At 44.8% G+C, this 26508-nt stretch overlaps 1 protein-coding gene across 2 annotated transcripts in view; it reads left to right on the top strand.

The window, feature by feature from the left end:
- Positions 1 to 26508, top strand: part of LOC134345137 (mediator of RNA polymerase II transcription subunit 12-like protein) — a 709294-nt gene that overhangs the window by 123012 nt on the left and 559774 nt on the right. For both annotated transcript variants that reach the window (XM_063045338.1, XM_063045337.1), the window contains exons 7-8: positions 4718 to 4828; positions 7326 to 7598. In XM_063045338.1, coding sequence (XP_062901408.1) covers positions 4718 to 4828; positions 7326 to 7598 — 384 coding nt within the window. The remainder of the gene's footprint in view (positions 1 to 4717; positions 4829 to 7325; positions 7599 to 26508) is intronic.

The following is a 26508-nucleotide window of genomic DNA, read 5'->3' as shown; positions in this document are numbered from 1 at the left end:
ATTAATATCGAAGTAGTAAAATGGATTCAGCAGTGACTGGATGGGAGACACCAGAGAGTAGTGGTGGATAACTGTTTGTCAGATTGGAGGGCGGTGTGTAGCGGTGTGCTTCAGGGATCTGTACTGGGTCCAATGTTATTTGTCATATATATTAATGATCTGGATGATGGGGTGGTAAATTGGATTAGTAAGTATGCAGATGATACCAAGATAGGTGGCGCTGTGGATAATGAAGTAGGGTTTCAAAGCTTGTAGAGAGATTTAGGCCAGTTAGAAGAGTGGACCGAAAGATAGCAGATGGAGTTTAATGCTGAAAAATGTGAGGTGCTACATTTTGGTAGGACTAATCAAAATAGGACATACATGGCAAATGGTAGGGCATTGAAGAATGCTGTAGAACAGAGGGATTTAGGAATAATGGTGCATAGTTCCCTGAAGGTGGAATCTGATGTGGATAGGGTGATGAAGAAAGCTTTTGGTATGCTGGCCTTTACTAATCAGAGTATTGAGTATAGAAGTTGGGATGTAATGTTGAAATTGTATAAGGCATTGGCAAGGCCAAATTTGGAGTATTGTGTACAGTTCTGGTCACTGAATTATAGGAAAGATGTCAATAAAATTGAGAAAGTACAGAGGAGATTTACTAAAATGTTGCCTGGGTTTCATCTCCTAAGTTACAGAGAAAGGTTGAACAAGTTAGGTCTTTATTTTTTGGAGCGTAGAAGGTTGAGGAGGGACTTGATAGATGTGTTTAAAATTATGAGGGGGATTGATAGAGTTGACATGGATAGGCTTTTTCCATTGAGAATGGGGGAGATTCAAACAAGAGGACATGAGTTGAGAGTTAAAGGGCAAAATTTAGGGGTAACATGAGGGGGAACTTCTTTACACAGAGATTGGTAGCTGTGTGGAATGAGCTTCCCGCAGAAGTGGTTGAGGCAGGTTCGATGTTGTCGTTTAAAGTTAAATTGGATTAGATATATGGACAGGAAAGGAATGGAGGGTTATGGGCTTAGTGCAGGTCGGTGGGACTAGGTGAGAGTAAGAGTTCGGCACGGACTAGAAGGGCCGAGATGGCCTGTTTCCGTGCTGTAATTGTTATATGGTTACATGTTATATGGTTATAATTCGGAGCTGCTTTACTGCCTCGGGGCCTGGACAGCTTGCAATTGTTGAGGGAACAATGAATTCAAAATTGTATCAAGACATTTTACAGGAGAATGTCAGGGTAGCAGTCTGTCACCTGAAATAAAAGTTGAATCATGCAACAAGACGAGTAAATCAACAACAGAATGGTTTTTAAAAAAAGAAAATTTGTCGTTTGTAGTGACCGAGACAAAGTCCTGACTTTAATCCTATAGAAATGTTGTAGAAAGACCTGAAGCAAGCAGTCCACCAACATCCCAGAGTGGAAGCAGTTCATCAACATCCCAGAGTTGAAGCGGTTTTGTAAGGTGGAATGGCCTAAAATTCCTCCTCGCCGATGTGCAGGATTGATCAATAGTTACCAGAAATATTTGGTTGAAGTTATTGCTGTGCAAAGGGGGTCACGCCAGTTATTGAAAGCTGGTGGATGGGACCTTATATCCCTGTACTTCCTTTATGATGGTAACAGTGAGAAAAGAGCATGGCTTAGATGGTAGGGTCCTTGATACTGCTTTCTTGTGGTAGTGCTCAGTTGTGGGGAGGGCTTTTCCTGTGATAAACTGAGCTGTATTCACTACTTTATAGGATTTTTCTTTCATGGACATTGGTGTTTCCATTCCAGGCCATGATGCAGCCAGTCAGGATAATCTCCACTGTGCATCTATAGAAGTTTTTTGAAGTTTTGGAAGATGTGCTGAACCTGCGCAACTTTCTAAGAAAGTAAAGGCGTTGCCGTGCCTTCTTTGTAGTGGCACTTACGTGCTGGTCCCTGGTCAGATCTTCTGTAATAATAATGCCATTCACATAATATTACAAAATAAACAGTGTGAAAAATGGAATAACAAGGTAGCGTTCATCCAGAAAATCTGATGGCAGGGAGGAAGAAGCTGTCTTTGACGCACTGAATGTGGGTCTTCAGGTTCCTTTGCATCCTCCATGATGAGAATGAGAAGGGGGCATGTCTCAGATGGTGACTGTCCTTCATGATCAATGCTGCCTTCTTGAGGCAGTGCCCGTGATAGAGAGGCTTGTGCCAGTGATGGAGCTGGCTGAGCCTACAGCCGTCTACAGTCTCTGCTGATCCTGTGCACTGGACCCTCCACACCAAGCTGTGATGCAGCTGGTCAGAATGCTCTCATAGTCATAGTCATAGTCATAGTCATACTTTATTGATCCCGGGGGAAATTGGTTTTCGTTACAGTTGCACCATAAATAATTAAATAGTAATAAAACCATAAATTATTAAATAGTAATATGTAAATTATGCCAGGAAGTAAGTCCAGGACCAGCCTATTGGCTCAGGGTGTCTGACCCTCCAAGGGAGGAGTTGTAAAGTTTGATGGCCACAGGCAGGGATGACTTCCTATGACGCTCAGTGTTGCATCTTGGTGGAATGAGTCTCTGGCTGAATGTACTCCTGTGCCCAACCAATCCATTATTTGGTGGATGGGAGACATTGTCCAAGATGGCATGCAACTTAGACAGCATCCTCTCTTCAGTTACCACCGTCAGAGAGTCCAGTTCCATCCCCACAACATCACTGGCTTACGAATGACTTTGTTGATTCTGTTGGTGTCTGCTATCCTCAGCTTGCTGCCCCAGCACACAACAGCAAACATGATAGCACTGGCCACCACAGACTCGTAGATCATCCTCAGCATCGTCCGGCAGATGTTAAAGGACCTCAGTCTCCTTAGGAAATAGAGACGGCTCTGACCCTTCTTGTAGACAGCCTATGTGTTCTTTGACCAGTCCAGTTTATTGTCAATTCATATCCCTAGGTATTTGTAATCCTCCACCATGTCCACACTGACGCCCTGGATGGAAACAGGGGTCGCCGGTACCTTAGCTCTCCTCATGTCTACCACCAGCTCCTTAGTCTTTTTCACATTAAGCTGCAGATAATTCTGCTCACACCATGTGACAAAGTTTCCTACCGTAGCCCTGTACTCAACCTCATCTCCCTTGCTGATGCATCCAACTATGGCAGAGTCATCCGAAAACTTCTGAAGATGACAAGACTCTGTGCAGTAGTTGAAGTCTGAGGTGTAAGTGGTGAAGAGAAAGGGAGACAAGACAGTCCCCTGTGGAGCCCCAGTGCTGCTGATCACTCTGTCGGACACTCTGTCAAGAATCCGCATGTATCTATAGAAATTTACGAGAATCTTTGACGACATATTAAGTCTCCTGCGACTAACGAAGTAGAGCCACCAGCTTACCTTCTTCATGGCTACTTCAATCTGTTGGGCCCAAGTTACATCCTTTGAGAGGTTGAGACCATGGAGCATGAAGCTAGTCACCCTTTCTACTGCTGAATCCCTCAGTGAGGACTGGTGCGTTTTCTCCCAACTTCACTTTCCTGAAGTTCACAATTATTTCCCTGGAGTTGATGGCATTGAGTGTGAGGTAGTTGTTGTATTTCCTATTCTTCCAACGTTCTGTGATTTTTCTTTGGTAACTTGGTCAGGCAATCTTGCTGCTGAATGGCCTATGTTGCAAGAGCAAACACTCCGTATGAAAAGTATCTATTCAAATAGTTCTGATGCAGAGCTTCAGCCTGAAGTGCTGACATTTCCCCGGCCCACCTCCATGCCCACAGGTGTTGCTTAAGCTGCTGGACTTCTCCAGTACATTAGTTGTGTCTCCAAATTCCAGCACCTACACTATCTAGTCCCTTCAGTTCATATACCCCTCAGAGTAGAACTGAAGCAAAATACTGCAGCAGCTGTAAATCTGAAATAAACAGAGAATGCTGGAAATATGCAGTAGGTCAGGCAGCATCTACAAAACGACAAACCTGATTAGTCCTTTGGATGGATAGCATTTTACCGTAAGACCTGAGTAATTTTAGCACCTTATGGATAACTAACATTATTAAAGTTGGAGTGGCACGGAACCTGGGTTCAATTCCCGCTACTGCCTGTAAGGAGTTTGTATGTTCTCCCCGTGACTGCTTGGGTTTCCTCTGGGTCCTCCGGTTCCCCCCCCCCCACCCCCACACTCCAAAGGTGTACCAGTTAGTAGGTTAATTAGCCATTGTATATTGCCCCATGATTAGGCTAGGACTAAATCGGGGGTTACAGGGCAGCACGGTTTGAAGGACTGGAAGGGTTTATTCTGTGCTGTATGTCAAAAAATAACTAATAAATAAAGGCACTCTCCGGGTGCTCCGGTTTCCTCCTACATTCCAAAGACATCAGGGTTAATGTTAGATAGTTGTCGGCGCCAGGCTGCCCCCAGCACGTCCTTGGATTCAGATGACCCATTTCAGTGAATGTTTTGATGTACATTTGACAAATAAAGCTAATCTTGATAAATGTCACTTTTATGCAAGGTTTAATTTTGATAATTGTCATCATCTCTGCAGTATTATTTACTTCCTTTCCCCTTGTACTTGCATCACAAGAGAAAGCTGAACAAACTTCCATGCCTACTCTCACTGCTGCTATAGTGCAAGTATTCTGTGAAGGACGTTTAATGAATTGTTGGGATCTTAAGCTGTTTGCTTGAAAAATGACCACAACTGATCAAAGGTGAGCCCATTTTAACTTGCAGCCCTGTTTTGTTGCAGGATGGTATGTTGGAAAGACATGAATACTTGACCTGGATCCTGGAGGTGCTGGAGAAAGTCAAACCAGCAGACGATGAACTTCTTAAGCTGCTGTTGCCTCTTATGCTGCAGGTAAACAAGGATTCCCTTGATGAACCCATTCCTTTGGTAAGAAAGCAGAATGAATAATGCTGGTGTTCTAGGCACCAGGTCATTTACAAAGCTCCATTGAACTCTGATTAGGATAATTCATCTCTCTACATTCCAACATCTATACTCTCTTGTATTGTCAGTTCAAGTAGCCCTTGGGAGTAGAATTGAAGCAAATTTGCTGCTTGATACACAGCAATATGGCAAAGTGTTAAGTGTAATTTTTACACAGCAGATGTAGATATATAGAGCCAATTGCTAGACCAAGTGATTGAGGCCACACCATGAGATACACTTAAGAAGTATATGTGCAGGTGTATTGATGACAGAAGTGGGCTATAGGCCAACTGGTAGGAAATTGGATTAAGACTATAAGACCAGAAGACAATTATTTTACTGCCCATTATGTTGCTGGCGTTTAGAGTAGCAGTGAAGGTCCTCTATCTCTGGTTGTGTTCAGGGCTTCCTTCATCATGTCAATAGCTTCTTCTCAGTTGTCTCTACTGTCAGTCATACAAAGCCTGGGTAGACACTCAGGAATGCCATTGCTCTCAGATGTTGAAGAATTCTTCATTGCTGTTTCCATAACAATTTTGTTTAACCAGTCAGGCTTGTTAGATCTGAGCTAAACACCTGGACCTGGAGGACTAGTGGAACACCCTTATTCTGACCTGTTTGGCATGGGTAACCCAAACAAGAGCCAAAGCATAATGTTCTGACTCTCGCCAACATAGTTCTCTGGGTCATTGAGGTACGCAAGCCTCCAAACCACAACGAGTTTGTAGTCCTCTTGCAGGAAGACTATATGACACAGGAGCAGAATTAGGCATTGTGCCAGCTCTGTCATCCTATTATGGCTGATTTATTATCCCTCTCAACCCCAGTCTCCTGCCTTCTCCCCGGAACCTTTGATGCCCATACTATTCAAGAACCCATCAACCCCCACCTTAAATATATCCAATGATTTAGCCCCCACAGCCCTCCATGGCAATGAATTCCACAGATTTACCACCCTCTGGTTAAAGAAATTCCTCCTCATCTCCATCTTAAAGGGAAGTCCTTGTATTCTGAAGTTGCTCCCTCTGAACTGAACGCCTAGATTATGTTGACCGAACATTTTGGTTGTCTTGGATGACATGGGTAGCTAACACTTCACAGTGCCAGCAATTGGAAGATTAGGGTTCGGTTCCGCTGCTGTCTGAACGTTTTCACCGTGACCGCGCGTGTTTCCTGCGGGTGCTCCCGTTTCCTCCCACATTCCAAAAAGATGTACGAGTTATGGTAAGTAAGATGTAGGCATGCTATGTTAGTGCTGGAAAAATGCCCACGGCACATCACAAATGATGCAGTTCACTACTGTATATGTTTTCATGTACACGTCACAAATAAAGCTGATTTGTAAAATGGCATGTATGGACAGAAGAGTCTTTTCAGAATCTAAATCAGGTTTATTATCACAGACACATAGGTTGTGAAACTTGTTTTGTGGCAGCAGGAAGTTACAATAAATAAATAGTGTGAAAGAGGAATAGTGAGGTCGTGTTCATGGACCGTTCAGAAATCTGATGGCAGAGGGGAAGAAACTGTTCCTAAAAGCATTGAGGGTGGGTCTTCAGGCTCCTGTATCTCCTTCGTCATCGTAGGAATGAGAAGGGGGCTTATGCTGAATTGCTGGTGGTCCTTAATGGAGGATGCCACTTTCTTGGGGGACTTCCTCTTGAAGATGCCATTGTTGGCGGCGATGTTGTGCCCATGATGGAGATGACTCAACTCTATGGCGCTGTAATGCCATATTTGGCCCTGGAAGGAGGTGGAATAATGCAGAAAGATTGGCCACTGTAACTTTAAAAGGAAGGTTGTAATGTGAAGGCTGTATAACGCACTGGTGAGGGTTCACTTGGAGTACTGTGAATACTTTGGTGCCCCTTATTTAAGCAAGGCTGTGCTGACATTGGATAGGGTTCAGAGGAGATTCCAGAGAATGATTCCAGGAATGAAAGGGTTATCATTTGAGCAGGCTCTGGGCCTGTACTCGCTGGAATTCAGAAGAATGAGGGGTGATCTCATTGAAACCCATCAAGTGTTGAAAGGCCTAGACGGAGTGGATATGAAGAGGATGCCTCCTTTGGAGGGGTTGTCTAGAGCCAAAGGGCCAAGTCTCAGGACAGAGGGATGTCCATTTAGAATGGAGATAAGAAAGAATTTCTTCAGCCATGGGCTGGTGAATCTGTGGAATTCTTCATCACAGGCAGCTGTGGAGGCCAGACCTTTGCTGGAGGTTGATAGGTTCTTGATTTCTCAGGGCGTAAAAAGTTATGGGGAGAGGGCAGGAGAATGGGGTTGAGAAGGAAACGGATCAGCCATGATGAAATGCTGCAGCCGACTCAATGGGCCGAATGGCCCAATTCTACTGCTATGTCTTATGGTCTTTACAAAATGTGATCTAGCACTGACTAACTGATTTCTCCCTTTCTTTCAGTATTCAGAAGAGTTTGTCCAGTCGGCCTACTTGTCCCGTCGCCTTGCTTATTTCTGTGCCAGAAGGCTTTCTGCACTGCTGAGTGAAAGCTCTTCAAACCTTGTTCCTGCACATTCGCCTCATATGATTATTGGAGCAAGTAACCCTGCACTGGCAGCCCCCAGTCCTGCTACTCCCGCTGCCATCATGAGCCCAGTGCAGCCGGCCCTCTCCGATTTCCATTCGTGCCCACAGCATCGTCCTTTAGTTTACGGTCTCAGTTGCATGTTGCAGGTGAGTGCCCTCCTCGAAACATGGTCTCAGCTTTTGTAACTCTGAGCTTTCTGTAGCTCTCTGGCATTACCGGGTGTGAAATTACTTGTTATGCGGCAGCAACACATTGCAAGGCATAATAGTAAAAAGTGTGAATTACAGTGTGTGCGTAAAGTTAACTGCGTAGTGCAAAAAAAGTAGTGAGGTAGTGTTCATGGGTTCGGAAACCTGATGGCAGAGGGAGAGAAGCCATTCCTGAATCGCTGAGTGTGTGCCTTCAGGATTCTGTGCCTCCTTCCTGATGGTAGCAATGAGAAGAAGGCATGTCCTGGGTGATGGGAGTCCTTAATGATGTATGCTGCCTTTCTGAGGCATCGCTCCTTGAAATGTCCTGGATAGCACGGAGGCTAGAGCCCATGATGGAGCTGACATCTAGTGAAGCCACGAAGATGGAAAGTGGCAGGAAGGTGTCAACAGATAGGTCGTTAAACCAAAATGTTACCACTGCTTCCCTCTCCATAGATGCTGCTTTACCTGCTAAGTATTTAGAGCAGGGTTGCCAACCTATTTATGCCATGGACCCCACCGTTACCCGAGGGTCCATGGACTCCAGGTTGGGAACCCTTGATTTAGAGCATTTTCTGCTTTATTTTAGGTTTCAAGCATCTGTAATTTTTTACTTTTTATGGTTAAATTGTGGTTATACTATATTACATAGTGTATATTAGTATTAATAAACATAATCTAATTAATTTAATATTAAAATATAACATTAAATATGATACAACCTTATGCTACAATATGACATGCTATGATATAACATATTTTGTATATATTAAATATGTTACCAATAACAGATGAAGAAAGGTTTTGGCTCAAAACGTCAACTGTTCATTCCCATCTATAGATGCTGCCTAATTTCCGGAGTTCTTCCATCATTTTGTGTGCATTGCTCTAGATTTACGGCACCAGAGTCAGATTTATTTTCACTGACATATGTCGTGAAGTTTGTTGTTTTGTGGCAGTAGTGCAGTGCCATGTGCAAACTATACTACAAATTACAATCAATCAATCAATCAATCAATAAATATATAAAGAGAACAACAATAGTGAGACAGTGTTCCTGGTCCAGTCAGAGATCTGATGGCGGAAGGAAGGTAGCTGTTCTTGAAATATTGAGTGTGTGTCTCCTCTCTGAAGGTACGAATGAGGAAAGGGCATTTGCAGCAACTCTTGAGTTCAAGTGGCTATATTGGTTTACAGAAAGCAGCACCACTTGCTTGTAGGGGATCATTCTTTCAGGTAGAGTAGTATTCTGAACACTAAGTTTATGTTAAGAGTGCACATGTGAGAGATTGAAGTTTAAGGAGAATCATAGTCATAGAAAAGTACAGTGCAGAAACAGGCTCTTCGGCCCATCTAGTTTGTGCCGAACCATTTAAACTTGCCTATTCACCAGAGTCATAACCCTCCATACCCGTACCATCCATCTACTGATCTAGACTTTCCTTAAGTGTTGAAATCACGTGCACTACTTCCACTGGCAGCTCATTCCACACTCTCAGCACCCTCTGCATAAAGAAGTTTTCCCTCATGTTCCCCTTAAACTTTTCACATTTTACCCTTAACGCATGACCTCTGTTTTTAGTTCCACCCAACCTCAGTGGAAAAAGCTTGTCCTAGAGCTTTTTGGGAAATTCAAGGAAATATCTGATATTCTGCTCTGGTAACAATAATTGATGATATACCTTATGTACTCGTGGAGAGAGAACTTGAGAAGAATTAACGGGGCCTCAAATCAATCGCACACTGAGAGGAACACACACAAAATGCTGGTGGAACACAGCAGGCCAGGCAGCATCTATAGGAAGAAATACAGTCGACGTTTCAGACTGAGACCCTTCATCAGGACTAACTGAAAGAAGAGATAGTAATAGATTTGAAAGTGGGAGGGGGAGATCCAAAATGATAGAAAAAGACAGGAGGGGGAGGAATAGAGCTAAGAGCTGGAAAGTTGATTGGCAAAAGGGATACAAGGCATACTGAGAGGCTCAAGTTGTGTGTCAGTTAGACTGGGCATCATTTCCCTAGCAAGTACCTGAGACATGAGATTCTGCAGATGCTGGAAATCTGGATCAGCCCACAGAAAATGCTGGAGGAACTCAGTAAATCAGGTGGCATCTAGGGGAAAATGAACAGTCGGTGTTTCAGGTTGAGAGCTTTCATCTTTCAAACAACTAGACAGAGTAGATGTGGAGAGGAGATTTCCTAAGTGGGGAGTCTAGGACCAGAGAGTACTGCCTCAGAATAGAAGGACACCTCTTTAAGGCCAAAATGAGGAATTTCTTTAGTCAGAGGGTGGTGTATCTGTGGAATTCATTGCTACAGACAGCTGTGGAGGCCAAATTATTGGGTACATTTAAGGTGGAGGTTGATTACTTGCAATGTCGAGAGTGAAACCCCTTTTTGATACTGGTAAGGAGATGTTCTTGAGCATTCTCCTGTGTTCATTCTCAGAGTAATGGAGCTTTTTCATTGTTGGCAGATTGAAAAGCTCATGAGGTCCAAAACCAATCCATTCCCTGAACAGACCAATGACAGCTGGGGTAGGGTGGAGTAGGTGTTAGGGAGGGAGTGACAGCGTGGGAGATGGGTTCATGTCAAGTATGATTGTGGAGGAGTCCCTCAGATTGCTTCCATTCCAGATCTGTGACTCCTGAAGTGGGTGAGGACTCCTTTGTGTGATCTACTGACTCTGTCACAAGTTAGCGGATGTTTGGTGGGCAATACATTCCTTCTGCTATTTTTATTTAGTTTCCATATCACAAAAGCTTGAACATTTCTGAACACTCCTCCGAGAATTTTCATGGCTCAGAGAAGATGTTGGACTTGATGAGGATATTTCAAGAATGTTATTGTAATGTTATCTTTGTTTTGTTGGCGATCTCCTTCTAAGCTTCAAGTTGAGCGATTGCTTTAGTAATCCAGTGTCGGGCATGTGGTTGAACATAGAACATAGAATAGTACAGCACAGTACAGACCCTTCGGCCCACAATGTTGTGCCGACCCTTAAACCCTGCCTCCCATATGATCCCCCTATACCTGTCTAGTAGTCTCTCAAATTTCACTAGTGTATCTGCCTCCACCTCTGACTCAGGCAGTGCATTCCAAGCACCAACCACTCTCTGAGTAAAAAACCTTCCTCTAATATCCCCCTTGAACTTCCCACCCCTTACCTTAAAGCCATGTCCTCTTGTATTGAGCAGTGGTGCCCTGGGGAAGAGGTGCTGGCTAGCCACTCTATCTATTCCTCATAATATCTTGTATACCTCTATCATGTCTACTCTCATCCTCCTTCTCTCCAGAGAGTAAAGCCCTAGCTCCCTTAATCTCTGGCAGCATCCTGGTAAATCTCCTCTGTACCTTTTCCAATGCTTCCACATCCTTCCTATAGTGAGGAAGTATGCCTCACTCACAGGATCTGGTCCAGCGTTGGGCTTGTTTGTCCGAAATTGGATTGCCTATTCTGCCAATGGATGGAGGATGTGGTGGAGAATGCTAGTGTGTCCATTGAAGGAGATTTGAAAAATTCCACCCTCTCCAGTGCAGCACGTGCCCACATCCTTCTTTTCCTCTCCTTCCCTTAAACATCCCTTCCCCTGACCTGTCACTGCCTGCAAGTTCTCCTCTCCTCCTCCTGTTCCCGGCAATTGCAGATCACTTCTGAAGAGAGAGAAGTGCACAAAGCACTTGTAATTGAGTCACTTACACTGGCAGTCCTACTCAAGAGGCTCTTAAGCTGTCATTGTCAATCAAAATGTAATGAGGAAGACAGCCTATCAAGTTGTGCTTTATAACTGACTCATGATAGTCCTCATCTTGGACTTAATGCAGGCTTCCAATCTAGAAGCAGTTCACTCTTCGCTTTGTGAGAAAGCTCTTGCTCAGGAGATGTAATCCAATACAAAATAGCAATATAGCTGTTTTGACTTTGCTTTTGTGACCACAAACATATTCACAGTCCCATGGCATTTGGATGACATTCATTGTGTCCTCCCACGTAATGAGGACAAGAGATAGAGATTTATCATCTTCTCTCTGATAATGGATGTGGATAGAAAATATCTAATTGCAGCAAATGAAGTCAAAATGTACTGCAGCACAGAAACAGGCCCTTCAGCCCATCTAGTCCATACTTAGCCCCATTGACTTCACCTGGATTGTATCCCTCTGTGATGGAGCTTGCTCGGTAAACACACTCCCTACACATGCACATTCACACACAGTTGCTGTCATTCTGCCGATACACTGAGTGTACGCACTTCAATGTCTTCCCCAGTATATTGGGGCTTAAACTGAGCTGATGTGCTTGGGTTGGTTTTGTGGCACCTTTCCCACCATACATGGTAGAATATCCCATTTCTTTAGTAATAGGGATGTGTAAATGTGTATATATTGTTTCTATATTGTACTTAATATGATTGTAACTACATTATGGGGTGCATAATATTCTAATTTATGTGTAGTCTTAAGTTAACTTTGAGGGTAATTAAAGATGATAGGTCCTCATGCTGAATAAAAGGGACTCTTTGCTTTTGGGGGTGGGGGGAAGAGATCAGGGCTGCCAGGAGTTCACACTGGTCAAAATATGGAGCTGTTACTGTGCTTTCTGTTAGAAACCATTTTGTAAATATTGTCAGTTTTCTTTTTGTTTTTTTTTTGTAAAGTTTGATTTTTGACACCGAATAAACACCCATGAGCTAAAGTGTTAAGTGACTCCAGCTGTTTTCCTTTGGTCATGACCCATGTATAGTGGCAGTGGTGGGATGGCCAGGTGCAAAGGGGTGCGTTTATCTGGGAGAAGAGTGGGTTTGCGGAAACCCCCTGAGGGTAATAATGGAGTAAAGTGGCATAACCTCTGAACCCTCCCAGAAAATATGTTCAGACACTTTTTGTCTGCCCAGGAGAGGAGAAATGATGCTTTTAGGAAAGAACTCCAGAGTTCTTGGAAGAGTCCCAAAATGCCTGCCATTCAACAAGGTAACAATATTGGGAGCTATCTCCTCGGGTTCGAGAGGATGGCCTGGATATGGCAATGGTCAGAGGAGGGGTGAGACTGCCAGCTGGTGCACCAACTGACAGGTGAAGCCCTTGAAGTGGACACTGCAATGGATGAAGAGAGGCCAACAATTACCCTGATCTGAAGGAGGCGCTGCTGGCTAAATTTGATATCTTGGCAGAAGCCTATCATGAAAGCTTCCGTTCCAGTATTCTACCACTGGGGAGTCACCCACAGAGACGTAACATCACCCGAGGGGGTCTCTACCGGCAATGAATTCAACCAGAGCAGAAATCCAAGAAGAACACATTGCTGTGGAGTATGTGCTGTGGGTTCTTCCTCCAGACACTAGAACATGGGTTCATAAGCACAAGCCCACAGATCGACTCACTGCAGCCTGCCTTGCCCTGCAGTTCCCCAGTGTCCACAAGGGGCGCCATCATGACTATTTTCCCAAAGCAACAGGGCCTCTAACCCCCCAAGGGACTCTCTGGGTAATTTTTATGGAATTAGGTAGTGGGAAGATCGAGGGCAAAGTACCTCTGGTAGTTTTTTATAAAAATTTATTTGCTATCATTGTCAGCAGCCAGGTCATAAGTCCTCTGTGTATCCTGTCAAGAAGCCCAAATTGTCAGGTGTTAGATTAGATTAGGAGAACACTCAGTCCTCATTTATTGTCATTTAGTAATGCATGCATTAAGAAATGATACAATGTTCCTCCAGTATGATATCACAGAAACACAAGACAGACCAAGACTGAAAACTGACAAAAACCAGATAATTATAACATATGGTTACAACAGTGCAAGCAGTACAGTACTTTGATAGAAGAGCAGAACATGGGCACGGTAAAAAATGTCTCAAAGTCTCTCGAAAGTCCCAACATCTCACGCAGACGGTAGAAGGAAGAAAAACTCTCCCTGCCACGAACCTCCAGCACCACAAACTTGCCGATGCAGCATCCTGGAAGCATCCGACCACAGTCCGACTCTCAGTCTGTCTGAAAACTTGGAGCCTCCGACCAGTCCTCCAGCTCCCAGCACCGAGCTCCATCTCTGCCGAGTGCTTCGACCTCGGCCCCGGCTGCCAAGCAACAGGCAAAGCCGAGGATTTGGGGCCTTCCCTCCGGAGATTCTTGATCGCACAGTAGCAGCGGCAGAGAAACAGGCATTTCAGAAGTTTCTCCAGATGTTCCTCCGTGCTTCTCACGTCCGTCTCCATCAAATCAGGATTGTGCATGGCTCCTATTTAAACAAATACGATATCATTTCACTGGAGAGGCCGCGCACGCTGCGTCACGCCGCTATCTTCTCCTCCCGCCAGGTATGTGTTATGTACCAAGAGAGGGAGAAGGTGATGATGATAATAATGACAGTAATGATTGTGATTGTGGTAATGGAAAAAAATCAGAATGTGAGGAGAAAGAGCCAGTGTTTATAATAGTCAAAATTAATGGGAAAACTGTTAAAGTTTTGTTAGGTATTTAGCTCAATATCAGTTATTAAGGAAAGTCTTGCCCGTGCCTTCGGTGTTGACTATGGTTATCTGTGCAGTATATCCATGGTGAATGGAAGTCTGGCAGAACTCATTTTTGAGCTGGATGACCACAAGTACTTGATGAAAGTGAGGCTGCTGGGGGAACTACCAGTTGCCATGATTTTGAGGAGAGAATTGCCTGTGATACAGAAGTTACTGAGGAAGGGAAATAACAGAATTCCATCTGTTAATCCAGGGGTGGAGAGTGCTGTTTCTTATTTTGTCATGATTCATGCAAAAAACCAAAGCAATTGGCTGGGTTACAACTTAGATGCTAGTCTGTGTGAGGGAAGAACCAAAAGGCCTAGAAAGTTGTGAGAAATATGCCAGTTCTCCTGCCTCCGTTGACAATTGTACAGCTGATGATTCAGAAGGGGTTGTGGAGCTTGGTAAGGTTGATCTCTCCCGTCTTGAGGGAGCTGTAGACTTTCCACAGTTGTTCCAGCCAAGACCAAGGCTGACAAAGGTCTTGAAACGTTCCATCAGGATCAGACCTGACCAGGGTTCAGTATACCATCACTGCCATGGACGGCCAGAGCGACTTGTTGGGGCCCTGAAGGATGCGGTTTGGACCGTGGTGGAGCTGGGAGTCATCAAGCCTTCAAATAGTGAGTGGAGCACTCCTATTGTGATCATCCCCAAGAAGGATAGCACCCTGGGGGTATGCATTGATTTCTGGAAATTGAATGCCATTTCTTTATTTGATGCATATCCTGAGCCCCATATTGATGGCCTCTACAGGAGGATTGGATTTGCAAACTGCGTTATTACACTGAACCTTTGCAAAGGTTACTGGCAGGTTCCCCTGGATGACCAATCAAAACCCCTCGGTGCCTTCTGCACACCCCTGGATCTGTTTCAATTCACCGTGATGACCTTTGGTCTTTGTGCACCAGCAACCTTTGAGTGGCTGATGGGCCATGTGCTCCAAGGCTGTGAAGACTGCAGTGCAGCTTACGCAGATGATGTGGTTGTCTACAACTAGACATGGTCAGAGCACCTGGACCATCTTCGCAGGGTCCTGGGGAATATGCTGCCGGTCTCACTCAGAATTTACAAAAATGTGATTGGGCGAAAAGGGAAACCAGATACCTTGGCTAACAGCTGGGACATGGAGAGGTTCAAGCACAGGTAGACACAGTCCCCGACCTCACACTAAGAAGGAAGTGAAGTCCTTCCTGGGTCTGGCAGGATGGTATCGCAGGTTCATATCCCAGTCCCCCATTCTGGCCACACCTCTGACTAATCTTACTGCAAAGCTTGTAAGCAATCCAGTGATGTGGACGGGTGAGTGTGAAAGTGCTTTTCAAGCCCTTAGAGCTCACCTGTCCCTCAGAGACAGACTTTGACAACCTGCCCTTGTCCGGGGGATACCTCAGGAGTAGACATTGGAGCAGTGCTGGTACAAGGACAACCTGGGGAAGAGCTACCTGTCCTTTACCTGAGCTGAAAACTCCTCCCAAGGAAAACCAGGTGTGCCACCATTGAAAAGGAGTGTCTGGCCATTAAAAACGCAAACACGAGGAAATCTGCAGGTGCCGGAATTTCAAGCAACACACATAAAAGTTGCTGGTGAATGCAGCAGGCCAGGCAGCATCTATAGGAAGAGGTACAGTCGACGTTTCGGGCCGAGACCCTTCATCAGGACTAACTGAAAGAAGAGATAGTAAACCTATATTGGGCAATCCATGTTCCAAACCTATACTGGTATCTGTCCCCCAGTTTTCCTTTGCTACATCGATAACTGCATTAGCGCTGCTTCCTGCACGCATGCTAAGCTTGTTGACCTCATTAACTTTGCCTCCAACTTTCACCCTGCCCTCAAGTTTATCTGGTCCATTTCCGACACTTCCCTCCCCTTTCTAGATAATTCTGTCTCCATCTCTGGAGACAGCTTATCCACTGATGTCTACTATAAGCCTACCGACTCTCACAGCTATCTGGACTATTCCTCTTCTCACCCTGTCCCTTGCAAAAATGCCATCCCCTTCTCACAATTCCTCCATCTCTGCCGCATCTGCTCTCAGGATAAGGCTTTTCATTCCAGGACGAAGGAGATATCCTCCTTTTTTAAAGAAAGGGGTTTCCCTTCCTCCACCATCAACCTGCTCTCAAACGCATCTCCCCCATTTCACACACACCTGCTCTCACCCCATCCTCCCGCCACCCCACTGGGGTTCCCCTTGTCCTCACCTACCACCCCACCAGCCTCCGGGTCCAACATATAATTCTGTGTAACTTCCGCCACCTCCAATGGGATCCCACCACTAAGCACATCTTTCCCTCCCCCCACCTCTGCTTTCTGCCGGGATCGCTCCCTATGCGACTCCCTTGTCCATTCGTCCCTCCATCCCTCCCCACCGATCTCCCTCCCGGCACTTATCCTTGTAAGCGGAACAAGTGCTACACGTGCCCTTACACTTCCTCCCTCACTACCATTCAGGGCCCCAGACAGTCCTTCCAGGTGAGGCGACACTTCACCTGTGAGTCGACTGGGGTGATATACTGTGTCCAGTGCTCCCGGTGCCGCCTTCTATATATTGGCGAGACCCGATGCAGACTGGGGGACCGTTTCGCTGAACACCTACGCTCTGTCCTTCAGAGAAAGCAGGATCTCCCAGTGGCTACACATTTTAATTCCATGTCCCATTCCCATTCTGATATGTCTATCCACGGCCTCCTCTACTGTCAAGATGAAGCTACACTCAGGTTGGAGGAACAACACCTTATATTCCGTCTGGGTAGCCTCCAACCTGATGGCATGAATATTGACTTCTCTAACTTCCGCTAATGCCCCACCTCCCCCTGTACCCCATCTGTTATTTATTTATATACACACATTCTTTCTCCCTCTCTCCTTTTTCTCCCTCTGTCCCTCTGACTATACCCCTTGCCCATCCTCTGGGCTTCCCCCCTCCCCCTTTCTTTCTCCCTAGGCCTCCCGTCCCGTGATCCTCTCATATCCCTTTTGCCAATCACCTGTCCAGCTCTTGGCTCCATCCCTCCCCCTCCTGTCTTCTCCTATCATTTTGGATCTCCCCCTCCCCCTCCCACTTTCAAATCTCTTACTAGCTTTTCTTTCAGTTAGTCTTGACGAAGGGTCTCGGCCCGAAGCGTCGACTATACCTCTTCCTATAGATGCTGCCTGGCCTGCTGTGTTCACCAGCAACTTTTACCTGTGTTGTCTGGCCATTAAGTTGGCCTTTGGCAGCCTGTGGTGTTATTTCCTTGGCAGGGAGTTTGACCTTTATCCAGACCACAGATCATTGACATGGATTCAGACAATGAAGGGCTCCAATGCCAGGGTGACACGGTGGCACCTGGAGCTCCAACCCTTTAAATTCTCTGTCCACCATAAAGCAGGGAGAGGAACTGTTACTGCCGACTACCTGTCTCGGCTGCCGAACATCGTCGCTGCAGGAGAGGAGGGTGGTTATGTGGCAGAGAACACTCAGTAAATGCACTCTTTACACATGCGCATTCACACACACACAAACATTGTCTTGTCATTCTGAGTGTACACATTTCATTATCTTACCTTGATATATTCTCAGAATGGGTTTTGCACTGGGCTGATGCACTCGAGTTGGCTTTCTGGGGCCTTTCCTGCCATGCATGGTTGGATATTCCATTTCTTTGGTAATGGAGATGTATAAATTTGTATATGTTTGCATAGCGTACTTAAGATAGATACTTCTGTTTATTTTGTAGTATGATTCTGATTGATATGGAATTTTGAGTTAACTTTGTGGGTTATTGAAGATGGTACGTCCTGGTGCCTAATAAGCAGGGCTGTTTGCTCTAAGGGAGGGAGAAAGAGATAGCGAGTTGCCAGGAGTTCGTACTGGACAAAGTATGGAGCTATTGTATTTTTTGGTAGATATCTTTCCGTAAATATTGGCAGTTTTCACTATTTTTACAATTTTTTTGTAAGTTTGAGTTTTTTGACACACCTAATGAACATCCTTGCCCTCGAGTGCTAAGCAACTCCAGCCATTTTTCCTTTACCCGCATACATTACCTATATCCTCAGTACGCCTCCCATCTATGTACTTACCCAAACTTCTCCTAAATGTTAAAATTTCACCCTCATTCAACCACTTCTGCTGGCAGCTCGTTCCACTCTCTCACCACCCACTGAGTGAAGAAGTTCCTCGTCATGTTCTCTTTAAACAGTTCACCTTTTCCATTAACCCATGACCTCTAGGTCTAGTCTCATCCAACCTCAGTGGGGGATAAACCTGCTTGCATTTACTCTATCTATACCACATCATTTTGTATACCTCTATCAAATCTCCCTTCATAATCCTACGCTCCAGGGAATGAAGTCCTAAACTGTTCAACCTTTCCCTATTAGTCAGAATCTCAAGTCCTGGCAGCACCCTCGTAAATTTTCTCTGTAGACTTCCAATCTTATTGGTATCTTTCCTGTAGGTAGGTGACCAGAACAGTAATCTGTATTTGTGGCAATATTAATAGGAAAGACATTACGAAGGGTTTTGGCCCAAAACGTGGACTGTATTCTTTTTCATAGATGCTGCCTGACCTGCTGAGTTCCTCCAGCATTTTGTGTGTGTTGCTTACACTACCCAAAGTTTGTGCAGTGGTCTGCATGGTGGCTGGATTTTTGTACTTGTTGATTTAACAGATTGTAGCCTTGTTGTTCTGAGTTTCCTATTCCAGAAACTTGACTAACACATATTAGGAGTTTGTGGAAAGTTGGCATCTTAGCAGATTTCTACGGATGTACCATGATGAGTGTTCTGACTGGTTGCACCACTGCTCGGTATGGAGGCACCAATGCACAGGATAGGAATAGACTGTAGAGAGTTGTGCTCCATCATGGGCACAAGCTTCCCCACCACCGAGGACATCTTCAAAAGGTGGTGCGCCAAGAAGGCTGCATCCGTCATTAAACCCCTCACCGTCTGGGTGATGCCAGCTTCTCATTACTACCAGCAGGGCAGAAGTGCAGGAACCTGAGGACTCAACTTTTTAGAAACACCTATGTCCCCTCTGCCATTAGATTAGAGCAGTTCACAAACCCAAGAACATTACTTTGCTATTCCTTCTTCACCATTGATTTTTATATTTTTATTATAATAGAGTATTTTTTCATGTATTGGACTGTACTATAGACAGGAAAAAAATTTCAGCCTAAGACCATAATTCATAGCAGAATTGGACCATTCGTCCCCTCTATTCCTTCATGGCTAATGTATGTGTGTATTTATGTATTCATTGGCATACAGCATGGAATAAGCCCTTCGAGCTGTGTTGCCCAACAATCCCACAATTTAATTCTGGCCTAATCAGGGGACAATTTACAATGACCAAGTAACCTACCAACTGGTATGTCTTTGGATTGTGGGAGGAAACTAGAGCACCTGGAGGAACCCCACGGGGAGAACGTACGAACTCCTTACAGGCAGCAGTGGGAATTGAACCCGTGCTGTCTACACTGTAAAGCGTTGTGCTAACCACTACACTACCGAGCCCATCAGTCAATTCTTCAAATCTGTCCAAGTCCTTCTGCACACTCCCTGCTTCCTCAACACTACCTGCCCCTCCACCTATCTTCATATCGTCCGCAAACTTTACAACAAAGCCATTAATTCTGTTGTCCAAATCATTGACGTAAAATGTGAAACTAATCGGTCTCAATACCCACCCCTGTGGACCACTAATCACCGGCAGCTAACCAGAAAAGTCCCCTTTATTCCCACTCTTTTTTCTCCTGCCAGTCAGCCAATGTTCTATCCATATTTGTATCTTTCCTGTAATACCATCGGCTATCTTGTTATGCAGCCTTATGTATGGCATCTTGCCAAAGGCTTTCTGAAAATCCAAGTGAACAGCATCCCCTGAGTCTCCTTTGTCTCTTCTGATTGTTATTTCTTCAAAGAATTCCAAAAAATTTGTCAAGCAAGATTTCCCCTTAAGGAAACCATGCTGACTACGGCCTACTTTATTGTGTCTCTGCAAGTACTCTGAAACCTCATCCTTAATAATGGACTCCAACATCTTCCCAATCACTGAAGTCATGATAACGGGCCTATAATTTCCTTTCTTCTACCTCCCTCACTTCTTAAACAGTGGAGTGACATTTGTAACTTTCCAGTCTTATGGAACCATTTCACAATCTCTGTGGAGCCGGGGGAACAAAAATTCACACAACCCAAACTGTAAATTAAACATTCACTGCCTCTCAGTCCTTTCCCCTTTTTGTCTCCTAGAAATAGACACTAGACAATAGAATACTACAGCACAGTACAGGCCCTTCGGCCCTTGATATTGTGCCAACCCATATATTCTTTATATAAAAAAAAGTACTAAACCCACACTACCCCGTAACCCTCTATTTTTCTTTCATCCATGTGCCTGTCCAAGAGGCTCTTAAATACCCCTAATGTTTTAGCCTCCACCACCAACCCTGGCAAGTCATTCCAGGCACCCACAACTCTCTGTGTAAAAAAAAAACTTACCCCTGATGTCTCCCATAGAAACCATAGAAACCATAGAAACTACAGCACAGAAACAGGCCTTTTGGCCCTTCTTGGCTGTGCCGAACCATTTTCTGCCTAGTCCCACTGACCTGCACACATAGAAACCATAGAACTTCCCTAAACTTCCCTCCCTTAACTTTGTAAATATGCCCTCTGGTGTTTGCTATTTGTGCCCTGGGGAACAGGTACTGGCTATCCACCCTATCTATGCCTCTCATAATCTTGTAGACCTCTATCAAGTCCCCTCTCATCCTTCTGTGCTTCAAAGAGAAAAGTCTCAGCTCTGCTAACCTTGCCTCATAAGACTTGTTTTCCAATCCAGGCATCATCCTGTTAAATCTCTTCTGCACAATCTCCATAGCTTCCACATCCTTCCTATAATGAGGTGACCAGAACTGAACACAATACTCTTAAGTGTGGTCTCACCAGAGATTTGTAGAGTTGTAACATGACCTCTCTACTCTTGAACTCAGTCCCCCTATTAATGAAGCCTGGTATCCCATAGACCTTCTTAACTATCCTATCAACTTGTGCAGTGACCTTGAGGGATGTATGGATTTGAACCCCAAGGTCCCTCTGTTCATCCATACTCCTAAGCAACCAACCATTAACGCTGTACTCAGCCTTCTGGTTTGTCCTTCCAAAATGCATCACCTCACACTTATCCGGATCGAACTCCATCTGCCACTTTTCTGCCCAATTTTGCATCCTGTCTGTATCCTCTTGTAACTTTCAACAACCTACAGCTCCATCCACAACTCCTCCAATCTTCGTGTCATCTGCAAACTTACTCACCCACCCTTCCGCCTCTTCATCCAGGTCATTTATAAAAATCACAAAGAACAGGGGTCCCAGGACAGATCCTTGCGGCACTCCACTAGTCTCCGACCTCCAGGCAGAATACTTTCCTTACAGTACTACCCTCTGCTTTCTTCCTGTAAACCAATTTTTTATCCAAACAGCTGAGGTTCCACTGATCCCATGCTTCATGACTTCCTGGATGAGTCTCTCGTGGGGGACCTTGTCAAATGCCTTGCTAAAATCCATGTAGACCACATCTACTGCCCTACTGTCATCAATTTCTTTTGTTACCTCTTCAGAAAACTCAATTAGGCTCGTGAGGTACAACCTTCCCTTCACAAAGCCATGTTGACTATCCTTGGTAGATTGTACTTCTCCAAATGCTTGTAGATCCTATCCTTAAGGATCCTTTCCAATGGTTTGCAGACCACCGACATAAGGCTCACAGGTCGATAGTTTCCAGGATTCTCCCTGTTATCTTTTTTAAACAAGGAAACTATATTTGCCATTCTCCAATCCTCTGGCATCTCCCCTGCAGCCAAAGAGGATTCAAAGATCATAGCTACTGCTCCAACGATCTCTTCTCTCACTTCCCTCAGCAACCTGGGGTATACCATGTCTGGCCCTGGGGACTTAACAATCTTGATGTTTTTAAGAAGATCCAACACTTCTTCCTTAATCTCCACATTGTCCAGCACACAGGCCTGCTCTATTTCGACCTCACCCTGATCAAGGTCCTTTTCACTTGTGAATACTGAAGCAAAGTATTCATTTAGGACTTCCCCAACCTCCTCCACCTCCAGGTACATGTTGCCTTCTTTATCCTTCAGCAGCCCCACCCTCATTCTTGTCATCCTTCTGTTCTTCACATACACATAGGACACCTTGGGGTTCTCCTTAATCCTACATGCCAAATGCCTTCTCATGCCCCCTTTGAGCTCTCCTAAATCCTTTCTTAAGCTCCTTCCTGGCTACCCTATATTTCTCATAAGCTCCTCCTGCTTCTTGCTTCTTATGTCTAACATATGCTTCCTACTTCCTCTTTACGAGTTGCCTCACGTGTTTCGTCAGCCACAGTTCCCTTTTCCAACCATGTTTTCCTTGTCTCAGTGGGACAAACCTATCCTGAACCCAGCACAAGTGGCCCCTAGGCTTCCTCCACATTCCTTCTGTGCTTTCACCCTTGAACATCTGTTTCCAATTTACTCTCGCTAGTTCCTGCCTCATCTGTTCATAGTTAGCCCTTCCCCAGTTAAGCACTTTCCCATTTTGTCTGTTTTTATCCTTTTCCATAGCTATGCTGAAGCTAGGGGAGTTGTGATCACTCTCACCAAAATGCTCCCCCACCAAGAGGTCTGCCACCTGACCAGATTCATTACCCAGAACTAGATCCAGTACGGCTTCTCCTCTCGTTGGCTGGTCCACATACTGGGTCAGGAATCCTTCTTGAACACACCTGACAAGTTCAGCCCCATCTATCCCCCTTGCAGTCAGGAGGTGCCAATCAATATGAGGGAAGTTGAAATCACCCATAACTACAACCCTGTATTCCCTGCACCATTTTAAAATCTGCCTGCTTATCTGCTCCTCGGTGTCCCAAGGGCTATTTGGAGGCCTATAGACTACTCCCAGCACAGTGATAGATCCCTTCCTATTTCTGACTTCCACCCACACTGACTCAGTGGACACTCCCTCTGCAGCGTCCTCCCTTTCTATAGCCATGATACTATCCCTGACCAGTAATGCTACTCCCCCCCCCCTTTTCTACCTCCCATCTTATTCCTTATAAAACAACTAAACTCTGGTACCTGCATCATCCAATCCTGCCCTTCCTCCAGCCAAGCTTCAGTAATGGCCACAACATTGTAGTTCCACGTACTGATCCATGCTCTAAGTTCATCCCCTTTATTCCTAATACTCTCCCCTTCCTTTTTGCTCTCCTCTTGCTGCTGCTATCAGGAAGGAGGTACAGGAGCTTCGATCCTATGCCAGTGGGTTCAGGAACAGTTATTATTCTTCAACCATCAGGCTCCTGAACCGGTGTGGATAACATCACTCACCTCTACATTGAATTGATCACTGATCCTGTGGACTCCATTTCAGGGACTCTACCACTCATATTTTCAGTACTTTTTTTTATCATTATGACTTATTTCTTTTTTTTTTATTTGCAGAATTTGTCCTTTGCACATTGGCAGCTTGTCAGTCTTTGTGTGTAGTTCTTCAGTGATTCTATTGTAATTTTTGTTTTACTGTGAATGCCTACAAAGAAATGAATCTCAGGGTAATATATGATAATAAAATTACTTTAAACTATGAATTTTGAAATGTTTGTCACCGAGGTCAGGTGTGGACCTTTATTAGTTTAAGCCAATAAACATCTTCAATATCAGTTTGACGTGGCTGGCACTGGACTCGGTGTGATCTGGTATGGGTTTTCAAAAAAAAGTGCCAGTTTGTCTACCAGTCTGCCAACCCATCGCCATGCAGGCAGACTGGTAGACACAGACACAATGCCAACATACAATATACAAAGAAACATAGAAAACCTACAGCACAGTACAGACCCTTTGGCCCAGAAAGCTGTGTTGAACATGTACTTACCTTAGAAATTACCTAGGGTTACCCATAGCCCTCTATTTTTCTAAGCTCCATATATCTATCCAGGAATCTCTTAAAAGACCCTATCGTTTCTGCCTCCATTGCCGGCAGCCCATTCCACACACTCACCACTCTCTGCATAAAAACACTTACCCCTGACATCTCCTCTGTACCTACTTCCAAGCACCTTAAAACCGTGCACTCTTGTGATAGCCATTTCAGCCCTGGGAAAAAGCCTCTGACTATCCACATGATCAATGTCTCTCGTCATATTATACACCTCTATCAGGTCACCTCTCATCCTCCGTCGCTCCAAGGGGAAAAGGCCAAGTTCACTCAACCTATTCTCATAGGGCATGCTTCCCAATCCAGGCAACATCCTTGTAAATCTCCTCTGCATCCTTTCTATGGTTTCCACATCCTTCCTGTAGTGAGGCGACCAGAACTGAGCACAGTATTCCAAGTGGGGTCTGACCAGGGTCCTACATCGCTGTAATATTACCTCTTGGCTTCTAAACTCAATCCCATGGTTGATGAAGGCCAATTCACCGTATCTCTTCTTAACCACAGAGTCAACCTGCACAGCAGCTTTGAGTGTCCTATGGACTCTGACCCCAAGATCCCTCTGATCCTCCACACTGCCAAGAGTCTTACCATTAATACTATATTCTGCCTTCATATTTGACCCACCAAAATGAACCACTTCACACTTATCTGGGTTGAATTCCACCTGCCACTTCTCAGCCCAGTTTTGCATCCTATCAATGTCCCGCTGTAACCTCTGACAGCCCTCCACACTATTCACAACACCCCCAACCCTTGTGTCATTAGCAAATTTACTAACCCATCCCGAAGAGTAGGGATCCCAGAACAGATCCCTGAGGTACATCACTGGTCACCGAACTCCATGCAGAATATGACCCATCTACAACCACTTTTTGCCTTCCGTGGGCAAGCCAATTCTGGATCCACAAAGCCATGTCCCCTTGGATTCCATGCCTCCTTACTTTCTCAATAATCTTTGCATGGGGTACCTTATCAAATGCCTTGCTGAAATCCATATACACTACATCTACTGCACTACCTCCATCAATGTGTTTAGTCACATCCTCAAGAAATTCAATCAGGATCGTAAGGCATGACCTGCCTTTGACAAAGCCATGCTAACTATTCCTAGTCATGTTATGCCTCTCCAAATGTTCATAAATCCTGCCTGTCAGGATCTTTTCCATCAACTTACCAACCACTGAAATAAGACTCACTGGTCTATAATTTCCTGGGCTATCTCTACTTCCTTTCGTGAATAAGGGAACAACATCTGCAACCCTCCAATCCTCCGGAACCTCTCCCGTCCCCATTGATGATGCAAAGATCATCTCCAGAGGCTCAACAATTTCCTCCCTTGCCTCCCACGGTAGCCCGGGTACATCATGACCGTTCCCAGTGACTTACCCAACTTGATGCTTTCCAAAAGCTCCAGCACATCATCTTTCTTAATATCTACATGCTCAAGCTTTTCAGTATGCTGTAAGTCATTCATGCAATCACCAAGATCCTTTTCCGTAGTGAATACTGAGGCAAAGTACTCATTAAGTACCTCTGCTACCTCTTCCGGTTCCATACACTCTTTTCCACTGTCGCACTTGATTGGTCCTGTTCTCTTACGTCTTATCCTCTTGCTCTTCACATACTTGTAGAATGCCTTGGGGTTTTCCTTAATCCTGTCTGCCAAGGCCTTCTCATGGCCCTTTCTGGCTCTCCTAATTTCATTCTTAAACTCCTTCATGCTTGCCTTATAATCTTCTAGATCTCTATCATTACTGTTTTTTTAAAGCTTTTCTATGCTTTTTTTTTCTTCTTGACTGGACTTACAACAGCCTTTGTACACCACGGTTCCTGTACCCATCCTTTCTCTGTCTCATTGGAACATACCTAAGCAGAACTCCATGCAAATATCCCCTGAACATTTGCCACATATCTTCCATACATTCCCTGAGAACATCTGTTCCCAATTTATGCTTCCAAGTTCTTGCTTGATAGCCTCATATTTCCCCTTACTCCAATTAAACGCTTTCCCAACCTGTGTGCTCCTGTCCCTCTCCAGTGGTATCGTAAAGGAGATAGAATTGTGATTACTATTATACTGAGTGTCGGGTCATATGAGAGACTGGAGTTTAAATATATCAGTGGTTTGCTAACTATTCTGATAATGAAGCACTGAGTTGAATTGCTGAGGCTTTAAATGGAGGTTTGTTTCTTCATGCATGATCAGGGCTGTTGAGGTTAAATGGAGGGACAGTCCTCCTAATGCTTTATCAATTTCTCACAGCCTGCAGATGAGAAATGAATGACGTTGGTACTCAGTAGGGAGAAATGAAGATGATAAATTCTCAGCTCCTATTTCTTTTCAAGTTATGGGAATGACTCC

The sequence above is a fragment of the Mobula hypostoma genome, chromosome 4, assembly GCF_963921235.1.
Source record: "Mobula hypostoma chromosome 4, sMobHyp1.1, whole genome shotgun sequence".
In the NCBI taxonomy this organism is placed as follows: Eukaryota; Metazoa; Chordata; class Chondrichthyes; order Myliobatiformes; family Myliobatidae; genus Mobula; species Mobula hypostoma.
The sequence above is the reverse complement of the archived record's forward strand: the minus strand, read 5'-3'. Positions and strand labels throughout refer to the sequence as shown.